This window comes from Hippocampus zosterae, chromosome 9 (assembly GCF_025434085.1).
Source record: "Hippocampus zosterae strain Florida chromosome 9, ASM2543408v3, whole genome shotgun sequence".
Lineage (NCBI taxonomy): Eukaryota > Metazoa > Chordata > Actinopteri > Syngnathiformes > Syngnathidae > Hippocampus > Hippocampus zosterae.
In genome coordinates, this window is record NC_067459.1 from 24,191,103 (window position 1) to 24,217,994 (window position 26,892).

At 46.2% G+C, this 26,892-nt stretch overlaps 3 protein-coding genes and 1 long non-coding RNA gene across 8 annotated transcripts in view; 2 read left to right on the plus strand and 2 right to left on the minus strand.

The window, feature by feature from the left end:
• Nucleotides 1–26,892, minus strand: part of pigu (phosphatidylinositol glycan anchor biosynthesis, class U) — a 97,330-nt gene that overhangs the window by 3,197 nt on the left and 67,241 nt on the right. The window contains exon 13 of one of the 3 annotated variants that reach the window (XR_007964128.1): nucleotides 2,083–2,094. The exons of 1 other annotated variant lie outside the window; for it this stretch is intronic. The gene's annotated coding sequence lies outside the window, so the exon portion shown is untranslated. Of the gene's footprint in view, nucleotides 1–2,082; nucleotides 2,095–14,644; nucleotides 14,662–26,892 lie in introns of those variants that run through there. One more of the 3 variants, XR_007964127.1, reaches the window with a different exon arrangement.
• Nucleotides 41–12,118, minus strand: ccndbp1 (cyclin D-type binding-protein 1). The gene is made up of 11 exons (XM_052076329.1): nucleotides 11,948–12,118; nucleotides 10,797–10,856; nucleotides 10,620–10,699; nucleotides 10,433–10,514; nucleotides 9,847–9,943; nucleotides 9,703–9,776; nucleotides 8,858–8,934; nucleotides 8,518–8,777; nucleotides 8,051–8,111; nucleotides 801–847; nucleotides 41–190 (listed from the first exon to the last, which is right to left on the minus strand). The coding sequence occupies exons 1-11, from the start codon at nucleotides 12,036–12,038 to the stop codon at nucleotides 82–84; spliced, it is 1,038 nt and encodes a 345-aa protein (XP_051932289.1). The 5' UTR covers nucleotides 12,039–12,118; the 3' UTR covers nucleotides 41–81.
• On the plus strand, nucleotides 9,893–10,535 carry LOC127607766 (uncharacterized). The gene is made up of 2 exons (XR_007964143.1): nucleotides 9,893–10,032; nucleotides 10,192–10,535. It is a non-coding gene; the product is annotated as an uncharacterized LOC127607766 (long non-coding RNA).
• On the plus strand, nucleotides 13,821–26,505 carry pmepa1 (prostate transmembrane protein, androgen induced 1). 3 transcript variants are annotated; one of them, XM_052076374.1, is made up of 6 exons: nucleotides 13,821–14,258; nucleotides 14,775–14,822; nucleotides 23,367–23,527; nucleotides 23,658–23,705; nucleotides 23,790–24,109; nucleotides 25,179–26,505. In XM_052076374.1, exons 1-6 carry the CDS (start codon nucleotides 14,174–14,176, stop codon nucleotides 25,324–25,326), a joined length of 810 nt encoding a protein of 269 aa, XP_051932334.1. In that variant the 5' UTR covers nucleotides 13,821–14,173; the 3' UTR covers nucleotides 25,327–26,505. The 3 variants fall into 3 exon arrangements, with proteins under 3 accessions (XP_051932334.1, XP_051932335.1, XP_051932336.1); XM_052076375.1 differs by lacking the exon at nucleotides 14,775–14,822; XM_052076376.1 differs by lacking the exons at nucleotides 13,821–14,258; nucleotides 14,775–14,822 and adding an exon at nucleotides 19,745–20,914.

Below are 26,892 nucleotides of genomic sequence, written 5' to 3' on the forward strand. Positions count from 1 at the left end.
GAATGATCTCTTCCACAATGTTGTGAATCAAGAGTTAAAATGCTACACACACGCGCGCACACACACACACACACACACACACTAGCTGTCCAGCCGAAGGAGATCTTTGGCTTTTTGCAAGTTGTGGTCCACGGCTCCATTCAGGAACTGAACCCAGGTTAGTTCGGCTTCACCACAGATGTGACTGGACCTAGTTTGGGGGTGGAGAAAGTGACAGGCGGGAAGAGGACGGATAATCAACGTGGAATTCGTTACGGCATTGTCATGTCAAGGCAGATCGAGCTGCAGGCGTCTGGCACAAACATCAACAATTTTCTCAAACACTGTTCCGCGAACTCCACAAACTGACTCCTGACGCCTGACTTGAATTCTTGTACTCGTGCCACTGAAATCAGACTTGAAACAGCTCGCCCGAACTCGAATTTCAACGCGACTTAGCAACCACTGCAGGTGCAGCATCAAACCGGTCGGCGTCAAACCGGTCGGCGTCAAACCGGTCGGCGAACGGTCCGCGAAATGCAGGAACTTCCTCGAAGTGTCGCGTTCCGTGACACAAAAATAGGTTGGGGACCGCTCTTTTATGCCATTTGATGGCACTGCTTTAGATTTAAAACACAGTTTTTAAATAATACAAAAACACAGAGAGCAAGAGCAATGCAGAACTCGGAAATAATGTAGAAAGAGTCCAACAGTGGACTGAATGTAACAAAAGGCAACTTCTGCCCTGAATAATCACCTCATAATTTCTTCCGTCATGGTGGACTGGCAGAAATAAAGAGCAAACAGAAAATGGCCCTCACCTGATTATGGCGAGGACTTTCTTCAAAAGCGCCGCCAGTTTGGTCACCTGCAATTAAAATGAGCACTTATCACTTCTCCCAATGACAGCAATCTCCCGTATTGCCACCGCAGAGATGATAAGAAAACTGGAATCTGTAAAAATGAAGAGGCCTACTGAAACACCCCCAAGAAGGTGCGGAAATGTGTGGCAACTAAACTAAATTTGACAAGATAGTAAGAAAACCTGACAGGCGGGAACGGCCCGGGGCACACATGACCACTGAAGGAGCTGCAGGAATTTCTGGCAATGACTGACCGATCCCTACCTGTAACAACAATCTCCCATTTGTGTTTTTTTTTTCCTGAATTGTTTAGGGGCAGAGGTCAAGGGTTCTATTCCAGCTCTGGCCTCCCTGTGTGGAGTTGGCATGTTCTCCTCGGGCCTGCCTGGTTTTTTTCCGGGTACTCCGGTTTCCTCCCACATTTCAAAAACATGCATGGCAGGCTGATTGAACACTTAAAATTGTCCTTAGGTGTGAGTGTGAGCGCGGATAGTTGATCGTCTGTGTGTGCACTGCAATTGCCTGGAAACTGGTTCAGGGTGTCCCCTGCGTAGGAAAACTTTTCAATTCCTGGTTCCAGGTCACGGCAATTTTTTTGGTGTACTTATGTGTATTAATGGGCGGCCCGGTAGTCCAGTGGTTAGCACGTGGGCTTCACAGTGCAGAGGTACCGGGTTCGATTCCAGCTCCGGCCTCCCTGTGTGGAGTTTGCATGTTCTCCCCGGGTTTGCGTGGGTTTTCTCCGGGTGCTCCGGTTTCCTCCCACATTCCAAAAACATGCGTGGCAGGCTGATTGAACACTCTAAATTGTCCCTAGCTGTGAGTGTGAGTGCGAATGGTTGTTCCGTTTCTGTGCGCCCTGCGATTGGCTGGCAACCGGTTCAGGGTGTCCCCCGCCTACTGCCCGGAGACAGCTGGGATAGGCTCCAGCACCCCCCGCGACCCTAGTGAGGATCAAGCGGTACGGAAGATGAATGAATGAATGAATGAATGAATGAATGAATGTGTATTAATTCAGCAATGAACTGTTTTAAAATTAACTTTTATTGAAAAGCTTCTTTCAAAAAGATCTTTGTGTCGCTTGAAAAGCTTTGGGAATTAAAAAAAAAATGATGACGAGGTAGTCGCTGCATCAAAATACTGATGGCGCTCGGGGAATTGCGCAACGAAACCTTTTGGACAGGTTTGACATAGTAGTGGTTTGGTTTGGCAGGGTTGGGAGATTTCACCATCAAGACGATGGCGTCATCGGCTTTCCACGACAAGGTGTGGCTCCATTTTGACCAGATGGTCCCCACACGGGGAATAATCAAAAAAAGGACGTCGGAATCCGCGAGGCGAATATGATTAAAAGCAGTTCAGATAAATAAGAGAGCCCGAGAACGTTAAGACATTTAAACGGGAATAAAAGCACCTGAAACGGGGGAGCTGTTGCAATAATTTTAAAACCGGTGTCACCCATTCACAGAAAAAAAACAAATAACATTCAAAAGATATGCTTTTTGCTTCAACCAACCCCCACCACCACCAGCCCCCTTTCTGGGATTTCTTTTGAGTCCTCCTGAGAGCAAATGTTTTTTTTGTTATTTTTGCAGCAATAACTTGAATGAACTTGTAGACAATCTGAAAATAAGTACTTCCTCTTAGAATTGGTTTGCCAATTTTGTTGAAACATGTTTGGTGGATTAACAAAAAAAAAAAGTCTACACACACCCTATTTTTTTTTTTTTTTTTTTTTTCCCAAGATGGCGCCCGAGTAGGCAGCCTTCGGCAAGTGCTCTTCAAGAGCCTTGCTTTTTTGTTCTTTTTTGTCGTTTTTGTCTTTTGTTTTGTCACATGTTGTTTGTTGTTTCATTGTGCGGACCTGATATGGACCGTTTTCGGCGCTTTTTGGCCACGACATTCGTCAAAGGAGCAGTATCTGTGCTTGGTGGTTGCGCCTTCTCGGCAGCACGCCTGTACCAGCGCAGATTTTGATTGGGAGGAATGTCGGCGCCATTGACTGTCGGTGCTGGACAGACCTGGGGCGCTTGTGTTTTTTGCGCCAGTAATGGGCAGCATTTTTCACAACCCCGTTTTGTTCAGTGGCTATGTCAGCGCTGTTGGACAGTCGGCGTTGGTGCGGCTGGATGGATGGCCGCTGAAGTTGAGGATGAGGAGAGAGGAGCGTTGGCGAAGAGCGCCGATGCGTATTTGGAACCGTGAGTCGCCGCTTGGAATTGAAGTGGATTTCCATGGGACAGGAGAAGTGAACCAATCTCTTTTTTCGTCAATGGATGCTACAGCTTCTTGTTGACTTTGAAACTTAGCTTGTAGCCGACGTGTGCACATTTTGAAAATGACGTCTCTGATCCACTGGTTAAAGGACACTTTGATTCTCTCCTCTTTCATCTCAAACTGCTTCTAACAACAAAGCGTGTGATGGAAAAGTGGTTAGGACTGCACGACTGTCCGTGTTTTATGTTATGTGTTGTTTTTATTATTTTACTTTATGTTAACTGTTTTGTAAAGCGCTTTGTTACAGCTGCCGCTGTTGTGAAAGCGCTATATAAATCAGCATGTATTGTATTGTATTGTATTGTATTCAAAATGAGTATTTCTGTGATATCATAAAATGAGACCAGGAATAATCCTTTCAAAACATGGCCCATTAATGCAGTTTATAACCTCTGCAACTCAGCCAAACGTATTTTTTTGTCATCCTTTCGAGAGCCAAAGTAAAAAATAACTGAACTATGGTTGCGCAGCCTGAACAGTTGAACCTTATTTGGAGTTCATCTGAGATACTTGAAATGGTGGCAGGTGTGTTTGGTCCTATTTAAACGTGGCTGTCCCATTCTGAATACAGTCCCAATTGTAAGAACGGTGTTTTAGATCACTACGCTGGAAAAAGATTTAAAATGATAACAGTTTGGATTTGAAGGTGGTAAACGAAAGCGAGTCACATGACGCCACCCGGAAAAGAGGTCCCTTGCGGAGGATCCAAACCAGTGCAGTTTTCTTCTTAATTCATATTCCGCAAACACAATATTCACCAGGGCGGCCCGGTAGTCCAGTGGTTAGCACGTTGGCTTCACAGTGCAGAGGTACCGGGTTCGATTCCAGCTGCGGCCTCCCTGTGTGGAGTTTGCATGTTCTCCCTGGGCCTGCGTGGGTTTTCTCCGGGTGCTCCGGTTTCCTCCCACATTCCAAAAATATGCATGGCAGGCTGATTGAACACTCTGAATTGTCCCGACGCGTGTGAGTGTGAGTGTGAATGGTTGTTCGTCTCTGTGTGCCCTGCGATTGGCTGGCAACCGATTCAGGGTGTCCCCCGCCTACTGCCCGAAGACGGCTGGGATAGGCTCCAGCACCCCCCGCGACCCTAGTGAGGAGCAAGCGGTTGGAAGATGAATGAATGAACAATATTCACCAGAATATCGTGTTTGGATGGGCGGGGCCACACCAAACAGGAAATGTTGGACTTGACCTCACCTTCGGGAACGTCTTGCGCAATAAGTCGTCATCAGGCGCCGACAGGTATGGCAGCCTCGGTCACACGCTCCCTAGTATTATCCCTGTTTTTGTTATTTTCGTTTGTTTTTGGCGACCCTGAGCGGCTTACTTACACGAGGGAAAAGTTGCTGCGCATTGGGGAGTCTACGCTCGGTCTTTTTTCACCAGCACACGAAAATCCACAAGGTTTTTCGGAGCTAATTGCGAGCGGAGCGGCTGCGCTGTACGGAGCATGGAGACGCCGCCGGAGGAGGGGGAAGCGAGCCGGCGTGCTCGTCAAGCTCAGGCAGCGCGGATTTCGAACCCCGCTCCCATCGATCCATCTTGCTAATCTACGATCTCTGCCAAACAAGATGGACGAACTTATTCTCCTCACAAAGACCAACAAAACATTTGCACGTTCTGCTGCGCTCTGCTTCACTGAAACCTGGCTCAGTGACCGCCATCCAGATCCCGCGCTACATCTACCCGGCTTCCGCCTTCTCCGAGCCGACCGCGACACGGAGCTATCGGGGAAATCGAAAGGTGGTGGGATTTGCTTCTATATCAACGAAGAATGGTGCACTGATGTCACGAAGCTCGACGCACACTGCAGCCCGGACCTGGAGTCGCTGTCTTTAAACTGCAAGCCATTCTACTCGCCACGTGAGTTCACCTCCTTTTTACTAGTCGGTGTTTACATTGCGCCACAAGCTAACGCTAACACGGCGATACAAACGCTAGCCGAACAAGTAAACAAACTCGAACTAAAATACCCAGAGTCACCCCTGATCATTTTGGGCGATTTTAATAGAGCACATCTTAACCGTGAACTTCCCAGATATAAGCAGCACATAGACTGTTTCACCAGAGAAGGCAACATTCTAGATCACTGCTATACAACAATCAAAAATGCATACCGATCGGTCGCCCGCGCAGCATTGGGTCTTTCTGACCACAATTTAATCCACTTAATACCTACATACAGACAGAAACTCAAATGTGTTAAACCGGTTGTTAAGACTGTGAAAAAATGGACAGATGAAGCAAAGCTAGCTCTACAAGAATGCTTAGATTGCACTGATTGGGGCGTCTTTGAAACTTCAACGGGCACACTGGATGAATACACAGACACTGTAACATCATACATCAGTTTCTGTGAGGACATGTGTGTACCAACGAAGTCATTCCGCTCCTTCAACAATAACAAGCCATGGTTTACTCCCAAACTCAGGCAACTCAGGAAAGAGAAAGAGGCCGCATTTAGAAGTGGAGATCGGGCACTGTACAAACATGCCCGAAACCAATTGACAAAGGAAATTAACATCGCAAAGAGAAGCTATGCAGAGAGGCTGAAAAACCAGTTCTCTGCTAACGACTCTGCATCTGTATGGAATGGCCTGAAAGCAATCACTAACTATAGAATGCCATCCCCCCAAACAGTGAACAATAAGGGTCTTGCTAATGAACTAAACATGTTTTTCTGCCGATTTGAAAAGGACACCCCCATTTCCCACACACACCCACCTCTACCAGAAACCACTCTACCTAGCCCCCCACCCTCTTTTTCTCCACTACAGATCCACGAACAGGACGTGAGACGGCTCTTCAAGCAGCAAAAGATCAAGAAAGCTCCGGGGCCCGACAAAGTGTCCCCCTCCTGCCTGAAAGTCTGCGCTGACCAGCTGGCTCCGGTCTTCACACAAATCTTCAACAGATCCCTGGAGCTGTGTGAGGTCCCATCCTGCTTCAAACAGTCTACCATCATCCCAGTTCCCAAGAAATCGGCAACATCGGAACTGAACGACTACAGGCCTGTCGCCCTGACGTCTGTGGTCATGAAGTCCTTTGAACGCCTTGTGCTGAATCACCTAAAGAACGTCACTGGACCCCAGCTGGACCCTCTCCAGTTTGCCTACCGGGCAAACAGGTCTGTGGAAGACGCAGTCAACATAGGTCTGCACTACATCCTCGAGCACCTCGACAGCACAGGGACCTACGCAAGGATTCTGTTTGTGGATTTCAGCTCTGCGTTCAACACCATCATCCCGGAACTCCTCACCCCCAAACTACTCCACCTTGGTGTGTCCCCTACGATCTGCCAGTGGATCCTCAGCTTCCTGACGGGACGGACACAACAGGTGAGACTGGGAGCAACAACATCATCAATACGCACTACCAGCACTGGTGCCCCACAGGGATGTGTCCTCTCGCCTCTGCTCTTCTCTCTCTACACAAACGATTGCACCTCAACAGATCCAGCTGTCAAACTCATAAAGTTCGCAGACGACACCACGGTCATCGGTCTCATCAAAGACGGCGACGAGTCTGCGTACCGCCAACAAGTGGAGCAGCTGGAGCTTTGGTGCGGCCGACACAACCTCGGGCTGAACACGCTCAAAACTGTAGAGATGATCGTGGACTTCAGGAAACATTCTTCTCCTCAGTTGCCCCTCACACTATCCAACTGCCCTGTGTCAACCGTCGAGACCTTCAAGTTCCTGGGAATCACAGTCTCCCAGGACATGAAGTGGGAAGTCAACACCATCTCCATCCTGAAAAGGGCCCGGCAGCGGATGTACTTCCTGAGGCTGCTGAGGAAGCATGGCCTGCCACAGGAGGTGCTACGACAGTTCTACACTGCAGTCATCGAATCAATCCTGTGTTCTTCCATCACGGTTTGGTTTGGGGCCGCCACAAAAAAGGACAAAATCCGACTTCAACGGACAGTTAGGACGGCAGAAAAAATCGTTGGCACCGCCCTACCCACTCTTGAGGACTTGCACACTGCAAGAATCAAGACAAGGGCACGGAAAATCCTCCTGGATCCCCCGCACCCTGCCCACCACCTTTTTCAGCCACTCCCCTCAGGCAGACGCTACAGATCCATGCGCACCAAATCCAGTAGACACTTAAACAGCTTCTTCCCTCTAGCCATTAACTCCTTAAACAGTCACTGACAGTCACTCTTCTTGCACCACAAAATGGTACTTCAAAACTAGTGGTTACTCTAAAATGGTTCAATGATTTTGTTGTTTACGATGATACTAGTGCAGCGTGTTATACCGGAGACAAATTCCTTGTGTGTTCCACATACTTGGCCAATAAAGATGATTCTGATTCTGATTCTGATAAACAGGTGTCAATCAATAACATCCAGTTCATTCAATTTGATTGCGCATACAATCACTCATGCGACAAACCACAAGAATCTGCAGGCGAGCCACTCGCATTCCTTACCAGAATGGGCGTGTGTGTGTGTGTGTGTGTGTGTCTGTGTGTCTTTGTTGTGCGAGCATTTTGTGAGTCTGTGTGTGTTTGGGCGGGTTGACGTGTGTGTGCGCTTGTTTTTTGTTCGTGTTTGTGGGCATTTTTATATGTGTGCGTGTGTTTAATGTGCATGATTATGCACATGTGTGTTTATGGACGTTTGTGTGTTGTAATGTATGTGTACATGTCTGCGTGTGTGGCCGGCAATCGCGTGCATGCGAGTTTGAGTGTGTGCGTGTGAGAGGTTATTTGAGTACACGTGCTTGTGTATATTTCCTTGTGTGTGCAGTTTTTCTTGTTTGTTTGTTTCGAAGTTTAGCATTTCAGCGCGTTTGTGCGTTTTCTGTGCACACGCATTTTTTTGCGTATTTGTCGAACAGCATGTGCGTTTGTGCACACGTTTTTGGATTGGATTGGATACAACTTTATTGTCAAGTGTTTTTGTGTGGCCGCTGTAGACTTACATGACTGTCCACACTGTTGTAGTCCAGAGGTGGGTACACACACAAAGCCAGGTCATCAACTCTGTTAAGAAATACAAAACGAACATGAGAAGCATGCTGGTGTGTGGGCGTGTTTTTGTTGTCTTTTGACAACAACAGTTGGACAAGACTTTTCTTTTTTTTTTAAACAAGAAGCATTTTTGTTTTTTCTACTTTGGCACCTAACTTTGGCAAAGGTGTTTTGATGCTTCCAAATGCTACGCAATACAAGGCAAGTGCCAAAAAATGTGTGTGGGTGGAGGTACTTTTTTTCAAAAGGTGGATAAGTAGGTGGATGGGAAGGAACAAGGAAAGCTTGGTAAATAGGTAGACTGCTTGGGGCGTTGGAAGGAAAGGTCGTGTTTGTGTGTGTGTGTGTGTGTGTGTGTGTGTGAGCGTGCGTGCGTGTATGTCTGTGCGTGTGCTTGTACGCTGGACCGCATACGTACCCTGGGCTGATTCCCTTGATGCCATCGATAAGGTCGTCTAGCTGAGCCACACTTTGCGGCGCGCGGGCGTCCCCGCGGGTCCTGACGGCCGCCGTCGTTTTCCTCAGGCAGGCGGCCGCCGCCTTCATCATCCCCTGGCAGGTGGCGACCACGCGGCGGTCCCGCTCCGACCAGTACGTGTCTCGGTTGCCCCGCGGCTCCTCACCATCCTCCTCGTCATCCAGGATGTCCCCAAACGGGTCGTGGGCTTCGGACAGCGCCTGGTAGATCAACGCAGACGTTCCCGTTTAGGTGGAGTTGCGCGCAGGGGCGGCCGTGGTAGCGTCTGAGCGGCCTCTACCTGCTCTAACTCCTCAATGGCGTCTTTGACAATGCCGCTCTGCCCAGTTAGGACCAGCACCACTGCAGCCTTATTGTCTGGAAGGGAAACATCAATATTAAAAGAGCTGGTTACTGAGATGAAAGCGGACTTTTGTGAAAAAAAAAGCATATATATACTGTAAATATATATATACAGTATATATATATATATATATATATATATATATACTAAGGCGGCCCGGTAGTCCAGTGGTTAGCACGTCGGCTTCACAGTGCAGAGGTACCGGGTTCGATTCCAGCTCCGGCCTCCCTGTGTGGAGTTTGCATGTTCTCCCCGGGCCTGCGTGGGTTTTCTCCGGGTGCTCCGGTTTCCTCCCACATTCCAAAAACATGCGTGGCAGGCTGATTGAACACTCTAAATTGTCCCTAGGTGTGAGTGTGAGTGCGAATGGTTGTTCGTTTCTGTGTGCCCTGCGATTGGCTGGCAACCAATTCAGGGTGTCCCCCGCCTACTGCCCGGAGACGGCTGGGATGGGCTCCAGCACCCCCCCGCGACCCTAGTGAGGATCAAGCGGTACGGAAGATGAGATATATATATACTGTATATACATATGTTGTCAACTAATATCCGGATTAATTTTAGGCTATTTTTCATGAAAATGTGTACATCCGGAATTCCGGGAAAATCCGGAGGACTTTCATCACTGTGGTTAAGTAGGAGGGTAGGTACAGAGATAAATGGGAAGAGGTAGGCAGGTCAGTACGTCGGTTGGTAGGTGGCCAGCCAAGTCCGTAGGTAGTCAAGTAAGTAGGCGCTGTTGGTAATTTGTTACGTAATTATGGAAGTGATGCACACGAACTAACCTTGAGGTAGGCGGGTGAAGCGGTCACATGCTGACCACACGCCTCCCGTAGACCTCAGCTGCTCCTGAGTCAGACTAGGAGGAGACAAGTCAGTTCTTCACCTCCCACAATCTAAATCCTTTCTCCGGACATCCTTGTGTGTACCTCTGTAATGGCGAAGTAAGTATGACCTCCAGGAGCTGCATCAGCCCCTCCAGAACCTGCACGGTGGCGTCCCGCACTTGCTGACGTAGACTGACGCCTGACACAAACAAAGGGAATGACGAAAGAGCACAACATTTGCTGCCATTTTCCCATTACTCTAGGAACATCACTGACATAGAATGGTGGGTGGGGGGTGGGGGGGGGGGGGGGGACACCATTGCCAAGTTGAATTGGCAATATTGGCAATATTCCACCGTCAGAATGCTGGCACACAACCCAAACAGAGGTGGGATGATGGACATTCTGCATTACTGGTTCAGGAGTGGCAGTAACAGTCACTTTCAGTCACGCTTACCAATTTCCACCTTTTGTGTTCAGGTCTGTGTAAACGGCACTGATGTGCAACATCAACCTGATAACTTTCCGCCTTTGAAAGTTCGCCAATACGTGTAAACATTACACGCTGACATCCTTTGGCCTGTTTTATTGCCACTGCCCCCCCCCCCCACCCCGCAAAGGCAACTAAATGTGCTGTTATGGCATTGCTGCCTGAAAGCAGGAGATTGTCTCAGTTAGCAAGCATTACCTTGGCTCTTGGGAAGCCAGTAATAAATGGTGGCAAGGCTGAGAACGCTTTTGAGGACAGAGTCGGCCAGCTGCTCTCCATCCTGCGGTCAGAAAACAACCCCCCCCCAAAAAAAACAAACAAAAAAAACAATGTATAGTCACAGGCTGATCCTGTCACATCTTCCCAAAATGTTCAGATAACGAACTTGCTGTGACGGCACCGGCGGCTTGGAGAAGGCCAGGCTGACTTTGGTGGCTTCCTGAGATACCGCCTTCACCGCCTGGCCTGCAACACAGGGGCTTAGAATTAGCATTAAGGTTACAGCTGTCCATTAGCATTGAAAAGGTATAATGATCATGTATCTTCCACTGAAGTACTCAACCCAAAGTGTCCCAAAAGTTGGAGAGGTTGAAGTCTCCATCGCGCTCATTGGGCTCTCCGTCTGAGGCAGAAACACGAATGTCAGTGTTAGCATTTGAGCTCCATATTACGGAAGCACAGTTGACTTCATACCACCCGTAGGCACAAGTAGACCCGCTCCATGTGTGGCCCTTCTTTTTCCTTTACGGCGCCAACAGGGCTTGTCACTATCAAATATGTTTTTAATCAATTATTCTATCAACTCGCTGGAGAACATATTATTTTGTATTCACGTGTATTGTCAAACACTTTGTTCCTTTATTACTGGTTACTAACCAAATATTGTTGTCCACTGAGTAATGTTCAGTGATTAAAGAAACAACTAAACAATTGTGTAATATCACTCCAGAGGGACTTAAGTTTTACTCCACAACCTTTATGAAATCATTTTAGTTACTGGATGGATCATTGTTTTGCATAGTAAAGCTGACTACTGCCCAAAGATGGCTGGGATAGGCTCCAGCATGCCCAAGACCCTTGTGAGGATAAAGCGCTTCAGATGATGAATGGATGGTAGTTGATGTTTTAAAATGGCTTTTTTTCTCAAATGATAACAATGGTCGACAGCAAATTGTAGTCCTAGATGTGCTTCGGTTGGTATTTTTTACGCTGATTTTCAAAAATTCCTTTACTTTTTTCGAGCACATCAGGTTTTTAACCGATTTTCATTTTTATCTTTGACCTGCGGATTTTATCATGCGTTGAAATTTATAGTTATGATGTTTCAGAAAAGAAATCCACCTGTTGTTGAGCCTTTTCCTTAATTCATAAATTTTATGACATATATCCATCCAGTAACGTTGACGTCTCTGGTCAGGGGAGAAATAGCCCTGTTAAAAACTCGTCCAGTTACCAATATGTCTGACATCGTAGAATACGGAGTCCTGCTAAAACGGTAAAACCAGTATAGTGTGGCTTTCACATTAGTTTTCTTTTCCTACGTTTTACGGTTGACATGATATCAATTTGCAAAACCTCACAGTTGTGTGTTTCTACGTTACGTTAGCATTTAGCTCCCCGTTATACCAACGAGTCTAACAATGCTAAGCACGCTAACGTTAGCATTATTTAGCTCATAGCGTTGCTCCCGGACCCGAAGCAGGCCAAACTGACCTCGAACCCGAGCCGTGACGCACTGGACGGAGTTGAGCAGGTTACGGAGAGTCAAGTCGACATTTTGCGCCGCGTTGTCCTGCGCGTCCATGTCGGCGCCCTCAGCCAAAAAGTTGCCAGCAGACGCGTTGTTGTGGAACCCAAGTTTGGCAGCCGCAGTATGTCTTCGCGCTGGACGCGGGGACCAGTAAAGACGACGTACAACCGGAAGCTGGAGTTAAGCACGAACGTTTGGTAGCTTTGTCTACCTCTTGTGGTCATTTGTGGAAGAACGTGCACAAACGTCTTACGTCTTTTTTGTTGTTGTGCCTCATAGTCGATATTTTATTTATTCTAATTTTGTCCCATAGTTTAGTATTTTAATGTGTGCATTCTTCTATAGTACCATATAAAATATTTCATATTTACATACGTCTAAATTACCTTCTATCAGTGACAGAAATCAGCACAAAACTTTTCGCGTACTGATTTCTCGCGATCTCTTCTTGGATGTGCGAGTGTGTATGTCTAGGCGTGATATTCAACTCAATAATGAGGCTGAGTGGTTAAGTGTGACGCAGGAAAGGGGTAGGGAGAAGGAAATGTAGCATGGAGGAGGAAGAAGAAGATGGAGTGGGAAGTGTCACACAAATTGTTGTGTTACACAATATGTTGCCCACTCAGTTGTAGTGCCCCTGATGTTACTTAGATTCATGTGGAATCAATTTCCTTGTTCTATAGTTACAGCAAAAACACTTTTAATTGTTCTTAGCTGAAATGTGTGATGTCAGCGTGTTTTCTTGTGTGTATGTACTCCCCCTCCCAAAAGTAAGTCTCGGTTTATAAGTCTACTGCGTCCAGCTCAGTGAGGGGGAACAGGAGACGGGGAGTGCAGAAAGAGGCGAGAAGGAAGCGCGCGCGCGCGCGCGTGTGTGTGTGTGTGTGTGTTGGCGGAAGACAGATTGTGTCAGGTAATGAGAAAAGAGGATTCGTGCTCCACTCAGACAGACATTACCTCACACTCTGCTGCAGTGCTGTGATGTTGCCAACTATGTCTGACATTATGTCATCCGCTAGGTTACTCACTACATTAGGTCCACTGTTGCAGTATTCTTAGCTCATTATGTTGCACATCGTCACCCGTAATGACGATCGCTCTGTCTCCCATTATGCCACACACTGTGTCCAATTATGTCGCCTACTGCATGGCCACTGTCAGTTTCCATACAGTTGTACACGGTGCACCCCAGGAGGGGGAAGCAGAGGGCCTCTCTGACTTTTGATATACGGTCAAAGTTATTATATCCAATTACTGTATATCCATCCATCCATTATCCTGACGAGGGTCGCGGGCGTGCTGAAGCCTATCCCAGCCATCTTCGGGCAATAGGCTGGGTACACCCTGTATTGGTTGCCAATCAATCACAGATCGCTAGGTGTATGTGATATTAATTAATTTCATTTGTCGTATAATAATTTTAACGATCAGCACTGTGGCTCTACAGTTTGTGATATTGAACATTTTAACTAAAAATGCGTCTCTGTCTCATTTGACGTCACCACACGCTAGCACTTCACCGATGACGTCACAACATCACGTTCCAATTGACATCTTCCCGTCATTGGCCACGTGACAAAAGCCCCGTAAGAGAGATCGCGTTCGCCTCGTTGCGTCTGCGCAGGCGTGTGTGTGTGTGTGTGTGTGTGTGTGTGTGAAGGGGGTAGAGAGAGAGAGAGAGAGAGAGAGAGAGAGAGAGAGAGAGAGAGAGAGAGAATGAGAGAGAGAGAGAGAGAGAAAGAGAGAGAGAGAGAGAGAAAGAGAGAGAGAGAGAGAGAGAATGAGAGAGAGAGAGAGAGAGAAAGAGAGAGAGAGAGAATGAGAGAGAGAGAGAGAAAGAGAGAAAGAGAGAGAGAGAGAAAGAGAGAGAGAGAGAAAGAGAGAGAGAGAGAGAGAGACTTCCTCGCCAGACGTCTGGTTAGTTGAGTCGCCGGTCGCACGCGGAAACACGGAAGAAATGGTACCAAGCCCAAACTGTTCAATGATAGACAGACAGACAGACAGACAGACAGATAGATAGATAGATAGATAGATAGATAGATAGATAGATAGATAGATAGATAGATAGATAGATAGATAGATAGATAGATAGATAGATAGATAGATAGATAGATAGATAGATAGATAGATAGATAGATAGATAGATACAAAGAAAGAAAGCCATGAGAATTTAAACGTTCCAACTTTTCATGGGTGTCCTGAACGCAACGGCCGCCAATGTCTCGTGCGCGTGTGGCTGCGCGCGCCTCAGCTCCGTGCACGTCATGGACGCAAGTGAGTACAGGAATATGATTATTACTGTGATGAATGCGATCAACGTGGACCTGTTAAAGCTCGCGGCATGCGTTGAAAAGTTACAGTGTCTGCGAAAGTGGATTTAGTGTTACTTTTTGTTGCTCGGAGATGTCAACTTTGACGTTTTGTGTTCTCGCGATATTTTATGTGCGCGGCTGTTGAAACGTGAAATATTCCACTCTCTGCGTGCAAAATGAAAGCGGAGTGAAAAAAAGAAGTTGCTCCCGTAAGAGTTTGTGTCATTTTTGTGGCTTCGTCATCCGGAAGCAGACGTCTAGCCGGGAAGTGTGTGGTGTGTGGTGTGTGCGTGTGTGTGTGTGTGTGCTTGCGCGTGCGTGCGTGTGGTCATAATGGCTTGCCTGAATGCTTTTTGTTTTTTTACCTCATTGCTGTTGTCCATATGAACCATATTTCTCCACGCTAGGATGGTTTTTACATATTTCGGCAAGTGTCGCACTCCTTTTGTCCAAATTCTTGTTTTTTCTTCACTTTTAGCCCACAGTTCCCATTATGTCGCCAACTCTGTCCCCATCTATCATCTCGGTAAGCTCCCATTATGTGTCCCATTATGTTGCCCACTGCATCACCATTTACAGTTTGTCTCCAACTATGTCACCCACGACATCTCCCATTATGTCACCCACTATATTACCCATTATGTTTTGCATGAGGTATCCCAGTATGTTGCCAATTATCTCTCTCTTTATATTATTCCTATGGCGCTATGTGTCTCCACCTTTCAACTTGCTGTAGGTGTGCTATATACTGTACATCCTCCGCCTTTCTTCCATCCTCCTGATCTGGAAGTGTCTGCTTCCAATTGGAGGCCACATACACACACACACACACGCACTTGTACCGAGTGGATGACTTGCTCGTCAAAGATCATGACATCAGCATTACTCAGAGGCTAGACGTGTGTGTCAGCTGGATGACTTCACATGGATTGAGTGTGTGCTTTTGAAAATCAGCTCCCAAAGTCAGTTCGACTTGGAAACATTAAATTTGTTATACAAGTCTGGAGTGAGAAGACCCACAAAAAAAGTCTCATGGTGCCATACTGGAAAATTGACAGGCCGTCTGCCGGTTTGGTTTCAATTGGCCATTGCTGCCCTTGAAGGCAGTTACCCTGCGCACTGTGAAATTTGGTAGGCATGTCTGTCACCAATAGAGCCACAAAAAATGTTTTAAGAGACCATGCTCAAAAATGGATAGCGAGTTTGGCATTTTGGATTGAATCAGCTGTTGCACGGCCCTCTTGAAATTGCGTTGTTTCTTCATCATTATTTCAAAAATGAAGCCTTTGAAGTTGCTTACCCTGCATGTCTGTCACAACTAGACCCACAAAAAAGTCTCAAGACGCCTTGCCGGAAAAGACGCAGGAAGTGTGCCATTTTAGTTTGAATCAGGCATTTCATGTCTTGTCGGCTGTTTTGAGGGCTTGCCAATCGTATTGCCAATCCTTGCAGGAATTCCAAACACACCACATCCATGCTTTAAAACAAAAAGTCGTCCGCTGTCACTGGAGCTGTCAGCTGTTTTTTGTTTCTCCGTCTAGACTCTAGACACTGGCAACTCAGACGCCACAAAAGCAGCGCGTCATGTATGCTAATGAGCGCAACGTGTGCATCTGGAGGGTTCCAGGCCTTGCATATGATCTGCATACACGACGGCGTTTAGCCTGAGCCCTGCAGACATGTCAGGTCGCCTTTGTTGTGCCATTCATTAGTCTGGAGTCCAAAGATGTCAACACACATGCTGCCTCTTCCTTGAATTAGTGTGTATATGTGTGTGTATGTATGTAAGGGGGTGCGGGGGGTGTAAATAACCTGCAGGTGTCTTGGCCCTCGTTAATTAGCTCTCCAAATGACTCCAAACTTGTTCAGCAATTAATCCGGTCATCCAACACGGCAACATTAGCTTTCTGAGTGTTCACAAGAAATATGACACCTTTCCATCAATTTCGTGTCATGTTACTCAAATTTCTACATCTCAAAATAATTTTGGGACAGAAGTGTGGAAACCTCTCAAGTCGTCCTTCACACTGATGATTTCCAAGCAATTAAAAAAACTTTTGGTTTCCCGTAGGTCACTTTTTTTTTCTTCTTCACATTTTATTCCCTGTGTGTGCCAATAATTTTGTCCATATTCCACTTTCACTTTTGGGAATTTGGAAAAAAACGTATGTAGCATTAGGCTATTTGACTTTGGACAAAATGTTGTATGTAGTTTCACAATTTGCTGTTAAGACCGATTAAGACCATGATTCGATTAGATAAGGATGATTCAAATATCCCTCCCCCAAATTAATCAGCAAAAAAAAAAATGCTGATTTTTCTCTCAGTTGTTCTGTTCAACAATTAAAATGATTATTCATTCATTCATTCATTCATCTTCCGAGCCGCTTGATCCTCACTAGGGTCGCGGGGGGTGCTGGAGCCTATCCCAGCTGTCTTCGGGCAGTAGGCAGGGGACACCCTGAATCGGTTGCCAGCCAATCGCAGGGCACACATAGACGAACAACCATCCACGCTCACACTCACACCTAGGGACAATTTAGAGCGTCCAATCAGCCTGCCACGCATGTTTTTGGAATGTGGGAGTAAACCGGAGCACCCGGAGAAAACCCACGCAGGCCCGGGGAGAACATGCAAACTCCACACAGGGAAGCCGGAGCTGGAATCGAACCCGGTACCTCTGCACTGTGAAGCCCACGTGCTAACCACTGGACTAGCGGGCCGCCCTAAAATGATTATTTATTCTTTAATTAATCAGTCATGAGAATTTTACTTTGCCAAATTGGAATTATCCTTAAAAAATCCATAGAGTTGGGGTCCTAGTTAAAGTATACTTTTGATTGCCTTTATTTTTTGGGCGTCGGTTTTGAATCACAAAAAATCTAGTGGACCCCAACAGGCACGGACGAGGACTTTGAGAGTGCTCGTCTCTTACAAATTGAAAACGTGAGGTGAAAGTACTTCAAAACGTGAGATGAAAGTACAAGAAAAGAATATGGCTCGCTATTTTGACACACTTTGGTGTGCGTGGTTCCTCCCAAAAAAAAATTTCTTGTCACTGACAGTTTTGTGTGGGTTTGGGTGCACGTTTGTTTTGTCTACAGTCAAGGTTTGGACACATACTACGCACACACACACACACACTGTCAAACTTGCCCTGTCTGACTTCCCACCCTTTCAAATTTAAATGACTTGTGTGTGTGTGTGTGTGTGTGTGCATGCGTCCGTGTGTGTAGTCTGGATCCTTTTGGCTGGCATTCTAATAAGGCACACTCGCATACATTTGGCCTGTGAGAGGCAGACAAGCAGCTGATCATAATGAGCTTTGATTTTCATACGTTTCAGACACTGCGTGTGTGTGTGCGTGTGTGTGTGTGTGTGTGTGTGTTTGCCATTGACAGACATTGAAGAGTCATTTGTCTGTGTTTTGTTCCTGAAAGTTTTTTCAAGCGGCGTAACACAACAGATTCTATTCATTAGCCCATCTATGGTGTTTCCCTGTTAGCATGATGCTAACCAAAGGCAAATTTGTGTGTTTGTTATAAAGGTGTAATTCTCTTTTTTTTTTTTAATGTTTACTTTGACAGTAAACATCAAGTAGGGTAGGCAAGAAACGGCGTGAAGCCTTTATGGAAAAATTGTTCCCCAAAGTCAAGTCACTTGTATGTCGAAGCACCCCACTGCATTGATATGTCATGTTAGCTGCGTAGGCAATCATTTTGTCAAACACACACACGCACACATACCGTGAGAGTTTTACGGAGCAAAGTTCCCACACTTGTTGGCCTCACTGTGACCATGCAGCACAAAGTCAGTGTGTGTGTGTGTGTGTGTGTGTGTGTCCTCTATATAGCCTTTCTCATGGAAATAGGCAAGCAAATTGTGTGACCTACACATGCACACACACACACGCACACGCATATACACACTCAGCTGTCTGTGCTATTTGTGAGTTTCCAGACTGCTGAGTCATGGTGGGACTGGTTGATGTTAGAGGGAGGGGTGTCTACGCCTCTTTTCTTCGTTTTTTTCCCTATTCTTTCTTTTTGAACTGTAAGAATTGTGAGGCTTAAGTGCAGTCCCACTTTGTGCCACCATTCAATGGGGCAGCACTTGGCACTACTGGAAGAGATGCAAAATTAATTTAGAGCATGAAGAAGAAGAAGTAGAGTAGGTCCCCAACTAAACGCCAGTTGTGTCGGTTGTTCTCAGAGGGCAGAGCATATATGGACGTGCAAATGAGTGCTTTGTTTCTATGTGTTGCTGCGCCGTGTGTAGCATCTTGGCTAATTTCAGTTAGCCCGTTAGCGTTTGGTTGCATTATATGTTCGCGTGAAGCCAGCACACTTTGATGAGACAAAATGATATGATTTGGTCGAACAATTTGGTGTTTGAATATACATTGGTGGGCGGCCCGCTAATCCAGTGGTTAGCACGTGGGCTTCACAGTGCAGAGGTACCGGGTTCGATTCCAGCTGCGGCCTCCCTGTGTGGAGTTTGCATGTTCTCCCCGGGCCTGCGTGGGTTTTCTCCGGGTGCTCCGGTTTCCTCCCACATTCCAAAAATATACATGGCAGGCTGATTGAACGCTCTAAATTGTCCCTAGGTGTGAGTGTGAGTGCGAATGGTTGTTCGTCTCTGTGTGCCCTGCGATTGGCCAATTCAGGGTGTCCCCCGCCTACTGCCCGGAGACAGCTGGGATAGGCTCCTGCAACCCCCGTGACCCTAGTGAGGATCAAGCTGTTAGGAAGATGAATGAATGAATATACATTGGTGGCTTGAAATACGAGTCTAACTCATTCCGTGACCATGCTCGTCACTCAGAAGATGCTCAAATCATCCTTTCCCATTGAAATGAACTGGAATGCATCTAATCTGTTTCAGAAACTACCAGTTTGACGCATACTTCTGAAATAAGATGGACTGTAGCTGCTGTCATTCATCCTGGTCATTTAATTCTCAGGGCATCAAGTCGATCGCAACTAAACTGCTCTGTTTGCCTTCGATCACCTAAGTAGGTTTCATCAGTCAAGATGGCGCCCGAGTAGGCCGCCGTCGGCAAGTGCCCTCATGAGCCTTGCTTTTTTTTTGGTTTTTGTGTTTGTTTTGTCACTTTGTTACGTCGTGCAGACCTGATTTGGACTTTTTTCAGCATTTTTTTGGCCATGACATTCATCAAGTAGGAGCTGCTGGAAAGGCAGCCACTCTCACGGCGCCATTTTGAAGTCAAAATAACAAAAATAACACAACACACACACAGAACGTCGTGCAATATTCACCACTTTTCTGCATACACTTTGGTGTCTGAAGCAGTTACAGATGAAAGAGGAGAGGATGAAAGTGTCCTTTCACCAGTGGATCAGAGACGCCATGCTGAAAAATGTGCACACGTCTGCTACAAGCTAAGTTTTGAAAGCAAACAACAAAGCTGTAGCGTCCATTGACGAAAAGAGTTAGTTCACTTCTCCTGTCCCGCGTAATCCGCTTCAAACTCCAAGCCGCGACTCCCAGTTCCAAATCCGCATCGGCGCTCCGCGCTGACGCTCCTTTCTTCTCGTCGTCGGCTCCTGCTGTGAATTGGGAATTTCTCCATTGCGAGACTAATAAAGGTTTTCTTATCTTTTCTTATCTTATCAGTAATGACACAGTGCCATCTATGATGAGTGCAGCACGTTAGCACACAGTTGTTGTCCACCTATTATTGGATTCGATAGCATGGTCCCACTGCCGCTGGCTCTATTAAGGATTTCTTAACTGGCTTGGTCGGACTAGCGTCTGGCGATGGCCTGACGCGGGCCGAAGGCCACCACGAATGTCACACCTTGTGCCCATGGGCATCAAATTGGTGACTCCAAATTCCGAACAACTGCCCCGCGATAAATGCGGCGTGGCTGGTTCTCACTGTTTTGCTAACTGAAAGAAAAGTGCGGTATTGAAACGTGACACATTGGTTCACAACAACAACAAATACTCGCGCAAGACCAAATATGAAAGTTATTCATCTGTAAATATTGGTGATTGCTGATACCGCAAACTAAACAAATGCTTGCTTATCACCACCATGTTTTGTTTTGTTTGTAATTTACATTGTCTTGAAACACTTAAGCAAATCCGGAATACCCTACTTTCACAGAAACACATACATACACCCTTTTTTCCAAGTTGAAATTTGAGTGCCTCATTATACGACATGCATCCCCCCACTCAACACTTTGCCCCCCACTACCCATCTGTCTTAGCCAGACAGCCCCCTAGCACCCCCTCCCCATCAACAGTGCCGCCCTTTTGTTCATAGCCTTTTGCAGCAAGAAAGCGGGTGGTGGAGGGCAAGGGGGGGGGGGGGTCACGGTCAGCTGTTTGAGTTTTGTGTGGGAATGCAGGGGGGAAAGAAAAGAGGTGAAAGAGGCTGCGCAATCACAGTGACTGCATGTCGGCCTGCCGGGAAGGACGCACACTCTTCCACCGTTTTAGTTGGTGTCTTTTTTGTTTAAGTATTTTTCATTTGTCGTCTCAATTTTGAGTGCGGGAATATCAACAGCCCGACGGACAGACTTGCAACGATGCATCCTTCAGCAGGGGCGCACAACCATGACAAGTGTGTGCCGACGCAACTGTGTGGTGAGTGAGGCCGCCATAGCCCATCAGCCACGATATCACGATACGGCCATGATTTGATCAACAAAAAAAAATCGCTGTGGTGGGAAAAACATGTAGAAAAAAATATATTTTCCAAATTAAATATAAGGTACATTTACAAAGTATTACAAAGTAAAATATTGTAACAATTCTGCTGATATCACGATAGGACGATGATGTGATTGATATCAATCAATTGATATTTTGAGTCGAATCATGACAAAAATGAAATAATAGAGCACGGGAGTTTAATTGACCTCCAAATGTGATCAAATATTTTTACAATATCCTCATCACAGGGTATCACAAAATTGTCAGAAAAACGAGGAGAAAACAGAGAGAAGTTGAAATAACCTCGTAACGTGACATGTTTTTCCGATATCCTATTGATCTTATTGCAGTACAGCATATGTGGTCAGCGATATGTTGAATGAAAGCATCAATGAATTAAAATGTATTTATTTATTGTTTATAAAAATGTGAGTGACATATGTTTGTGCGATATTATTGCCATATTTGGCACTTTTGCAATTTTCATTACATCATGATCTCGCAACACAGCAATGACATGAAATGCAAGGAAGAAAAACTTCAACATAGACATCAAATAATTACATTTTCTTAATAATTGCAAAAAAAAAAAATCTAACAGGCCAAGTTACTTTATAATGAAAGAATATTATTCCCACATTGAATTGAAAACACGAAGGAAATTCCTTCATTTCATAAACTGTCGCAATATAAATGTGTAATACAGTATATCGCCATGTGTTGCTAACTACTGCATCACAGCATACCGATAGTGTGATAAATTGATATATTGGTAGAAAAGCAGCTGACCGTGGCAAAATAAATTTAAAAATAGATTTCACAATCTGTAAAGGACGTGATAGATTACTGAAAGATGTTATCAGTGCTGATATCACAATACCCTGTAAATCGTGTGTGTGTGTGTGTGTGCGGGCGTGCTTGTGTGCGCGTGTGTGCGTGTATGTGTGTGTGGTCACAGGACATTTACAGCACCGTGTGTACTGTCTAGACGTTTGTGTTCGTGCGTGTGCGCGTGTGTGTGTGTGACCTCTTCGTGCACCCTGTTAAAAAAAAGATAAGTGTGAGAACAACACTGTGTGTGCGTGTGCTCGGAGGCGGTGGAGCATTTCGAGCAGACTGCTGCTAAACAAAGCCTGCCCTGTCTGTCTGGTCTGGATTGTGCGTGTGTCTACGTGCGTGTGCGTATGCGCGTGCGTGTTTGTGTCTGGGCGTCTGACACACTAAACCTGCTGCATCTCATCATGACAGAGCAAATCATTTGCAGAGGTGGGAAGTACCACAAAATGTGGCGAAAATGTCTGCTTCCAAGTCAAATGGCAGACTTGCTGTGTCTTTTCGGGCATTGCTTCTTGAGACTTTTTTTTTTTGTGGGTCGACTTGTGACAGATGTACTTACCAAGTTTAATTTTGCTAAGATTAACTGGCTTCAAGAGCTGAAAAAAAAATAAAATTAAATTTAAAAAAAGCTTTAAGGACTCCAGGAAACTAATGATGGAAAATGAAGCTTCAGATGTGTCTTTTGAAGCACTTGTTATATTTTTTGACTCCTCTAGATGGCACTCTTGCTTGAAATAAAAAGGGATAATGGAATGGCAGGGCGGCCCGGTAGTCCAGTGGTTAGCACGTCGGCTTCACAGTGCAGTGGTACCGGGTTCGATTCCAGCCTCCCTGTGTGGAGTTTGCATGTTCTCCCCGGGCCTGCGTGGGTTTTCTCCGGGTGCTCCGGTTTCCTCCCACATTCCAAAAATATGCATGGCAGGCTGATTGAACACTCTAAATTGTCCCGAGGTGTGAGTGTGAGTGCGAATGGTTGTTCGTTTCTGTGTGCCCTGCGATTGGCTGGCAACCGATTCAGGGTGTCCCCCGCCTACTGCCCGAAGACGGCTGGGATAGGCTCCAGCACCCCCCGCGACCCTAGTGAGGATCAAGCGGCTCGGAAGATGAATGAATGAATGAAATGGCAATTCAGTTTTTCAGTGCGATGTTGAACATACAGTGCCATCTAGAGGAGTCGCAAAAAAATCCCAGCACTAGTTCGTAAAGCAAATGTGAAGCTTAATTTTAGCATCACCACTGGAAAGGGCTAACAAGACGCTAAATGTCTGCTTCATAGTCAAATGCAATACTTGCTGTGTCTTTTCGGACATTGCTTCTTAAGACTTTTTTTGTTTCATCTTGACTTCCCCTTTAAGACTTTTTTTGGAGAGTGTACTCCTAATAGATGTGTACCACATTTCTTGATGTCAAACTGGCTTTGGGAGCAGGATTTGAAAACATGAAAGTGCTGCAGATATGCAGGAAAAGCTTAATGCTGTTTTCATTGTCTACCTTTTTACCGTGTGTGTGCATGTGCATGTGTGTGTGTGTGTGTGTGTGTGTGTAGCCCAGCTGGAGTTGGTTCAGATGGTGGTGATCGTGGTGGTAATGATGGTGATGGTGGTGGTGGTCACTTGCGTGCTCAACCACTACCGATTGTCGGCGCGATCACTGCTCTCCAGACAAGCGCCGCTGCCGGGGGCGGGGCCACGCCAAAACCTCGCGGTGGTGAGTCGGGCAACTTCGTCCTTTGCCTTGGAAAATCGAATTAAAAAAAAAAATCTGTCCAAATGAATTTATGGTTACTTATTATGGTTATTGTTCATGTTTCCCTCAATTTTGCATTTGTGGCCATCAGGCAGCGGGTCTGTGGAGCTCAGGGTGTCCGAGTGGCGTCAGGAATGAGGTAACAGAAGCTTCCTGCTTCCTGCTTCATGCTTCCGGCTGTGACCTCACAGTTATATGACCTTCAGCCATCCTGTTTTGGCAGCACGGATTCCACCCCCGTGGTTCAGAGCGAGGCGCACCGTACCTCCCGCGGCGTTTCCCGCAGGGCTGTGCCCCTCCCGTCGCCGCCCGCTTCCAGCCCACGTTCCCGTTCCTGCGCCACGACCTGATCATGGACCTGCCGCCCACCATCTCGCTGTCAGACGGCGAGGAGCCGCCTCCATACCAGGGTCCGTGCACCCTGCAGCTGCGGGACCCCGAGCAGCAGATGGAGCTGAACCGAGAGTCCGTGCGGCCGCCACCGAACCGCACTGTCTTCGACTCGCACCCCTTGGACCCGCCCACGTCCTGTGTGCGCGCCAGGTAACCCGTGACCGCCGTCTTCCCTAAATCTCGCTTCGAAGAAGGTTTGAAGAGGGTTCAGGGCTAACGGTTTAGTTTAGGTGGCACTCAATCTTTTGGTTTGGAGTAGTACCTTTCCTTGTGAGTCGAATTATTTCCCAGGACTTCAACCTTCACTGGGGGCTAGACCCTTCTCTTTGGGACTAGATCCTTCTCTTGGGATTAAAGTTCTCTCTTGGAACTGGATCTTTATCTTTGCAACCTTCCCTTGAGACCGGAATCTTGATTTGGGTCCAGAGCCTTTTCTCAGGCCTCGATCCTTATCTTGGGATTAGGACCTCCTCTCAGAACTAGTTCTTTCTCTATGGTCTAATACTTTTTATTTAGGTCTCAAATTGTCTTCAAGGACAAAAGTCTTCTCTTGGGACTATAGTCATCTCCCAAGACTAGAACTCTCTCTTGGGTTTAGAACCTTGTCTCTGGATTAGATCTTTCTTTTGGCATTAGGACATTCTTTTAGAGCTAGATCTTTGCCTTTGGACTAGACAGCTCCTTTGGGATGATTAGCATTAATGGTTGTGGGTGTTAAGGTTCTGGGTTTGTATTACTATAATTATCTTTGAGGGTTATGACTTTAGGGGTAGAATCTTCTCCCAGGTGTCGAGCCTGCTAGTGGGACTGAAAACCTTACGTTGGACTGACATGGGACAATGATCTTCCCTTGGGACTTGAATTGTCTCGAGGAATTATTTTCCTGTCACTCTGGCTTGGGGAGTTAGGTTCTCGGTTTTGAATTAGTGTACTGTTAGGTTTTAAGGTGAAGAGGTTAGGGGCCTTGCTTTAGGGCTACGGTTAAGATTAAGGATCAGTTTCTTGTAGGGTAATGGTTATGGGTAGGAGAATGGTTGTTCAGTATGGTTTAGTGTCGGTTCAAGATTAACGTTTAGGATTAGGGTTCAACTTTGGGGTTCTCACATGAGAAGCAGCTTTTGTGTGGACCTTTCTCTGGATCCAAAGTGGTGGAGTCCTGGTTGTCGTTCGATGATGTCACTCACTCGTGCTCTATTAACAGGTGAAATTTTCTCCACAGCCTCCAGGCAACCCGGCAGCAGAAACAGAAAGGAGCTCCCCCTACTTATAGCGAGGTGCTAGGACATCTCTACCACCCGCTGCCGGAAGTGGATACCCGGAACGCGAGGAACACAAAAGGGAAATCCGCAGACCTTCGGCAGGTGTGACTCCATGCTAGCTAGTGAGCTAGCTCCGACTGGTCAGTAACCTGTGACGACCAACCTGCACTCTGATTGGTTGGGAATGAGAGATAGTTTGCGCCTCACCGCCGGGGATGTCATTTCCTGTTGCACAGCATTCTACTTCCTGTCGAAGGATTGTTACATATTTACTTGTTTGTTCGTCTTCTTCAAACTTCTTAGAGAACTATTTGTTTCGTTCACTTGAAATGTGTTCAGTCCACTTGTGTCATGTTTCAATAAGTGACTCGAATAAGGTACATACAAAAGATTGGAGGTGAACCTCTGATCTGTTTTGCTGACACTGAGTAGATCTAAGCACCCAGGGCACAATTTCAGGAAGTCCACTTCCATTCTTGAACGGTTGAGGACATTCCAAAGCAACGTGAGGATATTCCTTTCAAAGGAGGCTCACAGACAAAACCACATTTTCAGAGTTATCTAACCTGCTCAAATTGATCTCATTTCATTCATTGGAGCATATTCTTTGAACTATGCTAGCACTGTGACATACTGTACTTGTGCTGGGCCATACTCGTGTTGGGCCATAGTAGCACTGGGACATACTGGACTAGCACACAAAATTATTTGTTCTTTGCCTCCTTTTGGTCTTTTCCTACTTAGCATGTGCCTGCCTTAATGTTCTCCACTTGACAGAGGAGTCAACGCTAACCGATTAGCTGGTGAGATTCTTGAAAGACGATTTCTACAAAAGCTTTGCACAAAAAAACTCCAAAACGTCTGTGATGAGCAACATCATTTCTAATCAGTAAAATATTTTTTCCTTTATTTTAAGGAAGAGAAAAAAAGACTGTTGACATCCTGTCTTCTGCCTACTTGCTACCAAGTGGGAAATGTTTTATTCTATTTATATGAAAATATGAAAATAATTGCACTATGTTTTGGTATCGTAGAGAGACTTTTTTTTTGTAAAAGGAGCTCTGTCCATTGGACTCACACTTTTTTACAGTCTAAATTGAAAGACTCAATTTACAAAACAGACAGTCAATAAACACAGTTAACCTACCCACCCAAAAGATTGGCCCTCCCCCAAAACAGCCAATAACAATTACACAATTTGTTAGTCCTATTTTGAAGCGGTCATCTTCAGTTTATACACTTATTCTTGTCTTTTCCACATAGAGGGACAGCCAGCAAAGACGTGCCCCAAACACGCTTCTTGTTTCTATCATGTTGTGGGGTTACAGATGCAAACCATTGGCTGGTGTGTGCGTGTGTTTCAGTGCATGTTGTTTTGGTGTGAGCACTTTACTGCGTAAGACAAAAGAAAACATCACAACCAATCCAAATCAGCCAGAGTTGCCATCCAATTAGACAACAATGAACATCCAATCCCCCATCTTTTTCTGTCATGCGTCGGCATGTGATTGGTCACCACGCAGCGGACACATGGAAGTGTTAACAAATGACACGAGTGTCTGTGGCGACCTGTCTACAAAACCGTTGCAAAAAAGGCACTGCAGACCCAACAAATCCAGCGCCCACTCAGCTCCGGTCTTTATGCAACAGCGCACTCTGCAGGGAAGTGGCCGC

Excerpts from the sequence above, each read along its gene's own strand:
- pmepa1 (XM_052076374.1), top strand. The coding sequence starts at position 14,174 with ATGGGTGTCCTGAACGCAACGGCCGCCAATGTCTCGTGCGCGTGTGGC. Across the intron at positions 23,528-23,657 it reads CACGCCAAAACCTCGCGGTG|GCAGCGGGTCTGTGGAGCTC; the intron begins GTGAGTCGGGCA and ends TGTGGCCATCAG. Across the intron at positions 24,110-25,178 it reads ACGTCCTGTGTGCGCGCCAG|CCTCCAGGCAACCCGGCAGC; the intron begins GTAACCCGTGAC and ends TTTTCTCCACAG.
- ccndbp1 (XM_052076329.1), bottom strand. The coding sequence starts at position 12,038 with ATGGACGCGCAGGACAACGCGGCGCAAAATGTCGACTTGACTCTCCGT. Across the intron at positions 9,944-10,432 it reads CTGGCTTCCCAAGAGCCAAG|GCGTCAGTCTACGTCAGCAA; the intron begins GTAATGCTTGCT and ends TGTTTGTGTCAG. Across the intron at positions 9,777-9,846 it reads CTTACTTCGCCATTACAGAG|TCTGACTCAGGAGCAGCTGA; the intron begins GTACACACAAGG and ends GTCTCCTCCTAG.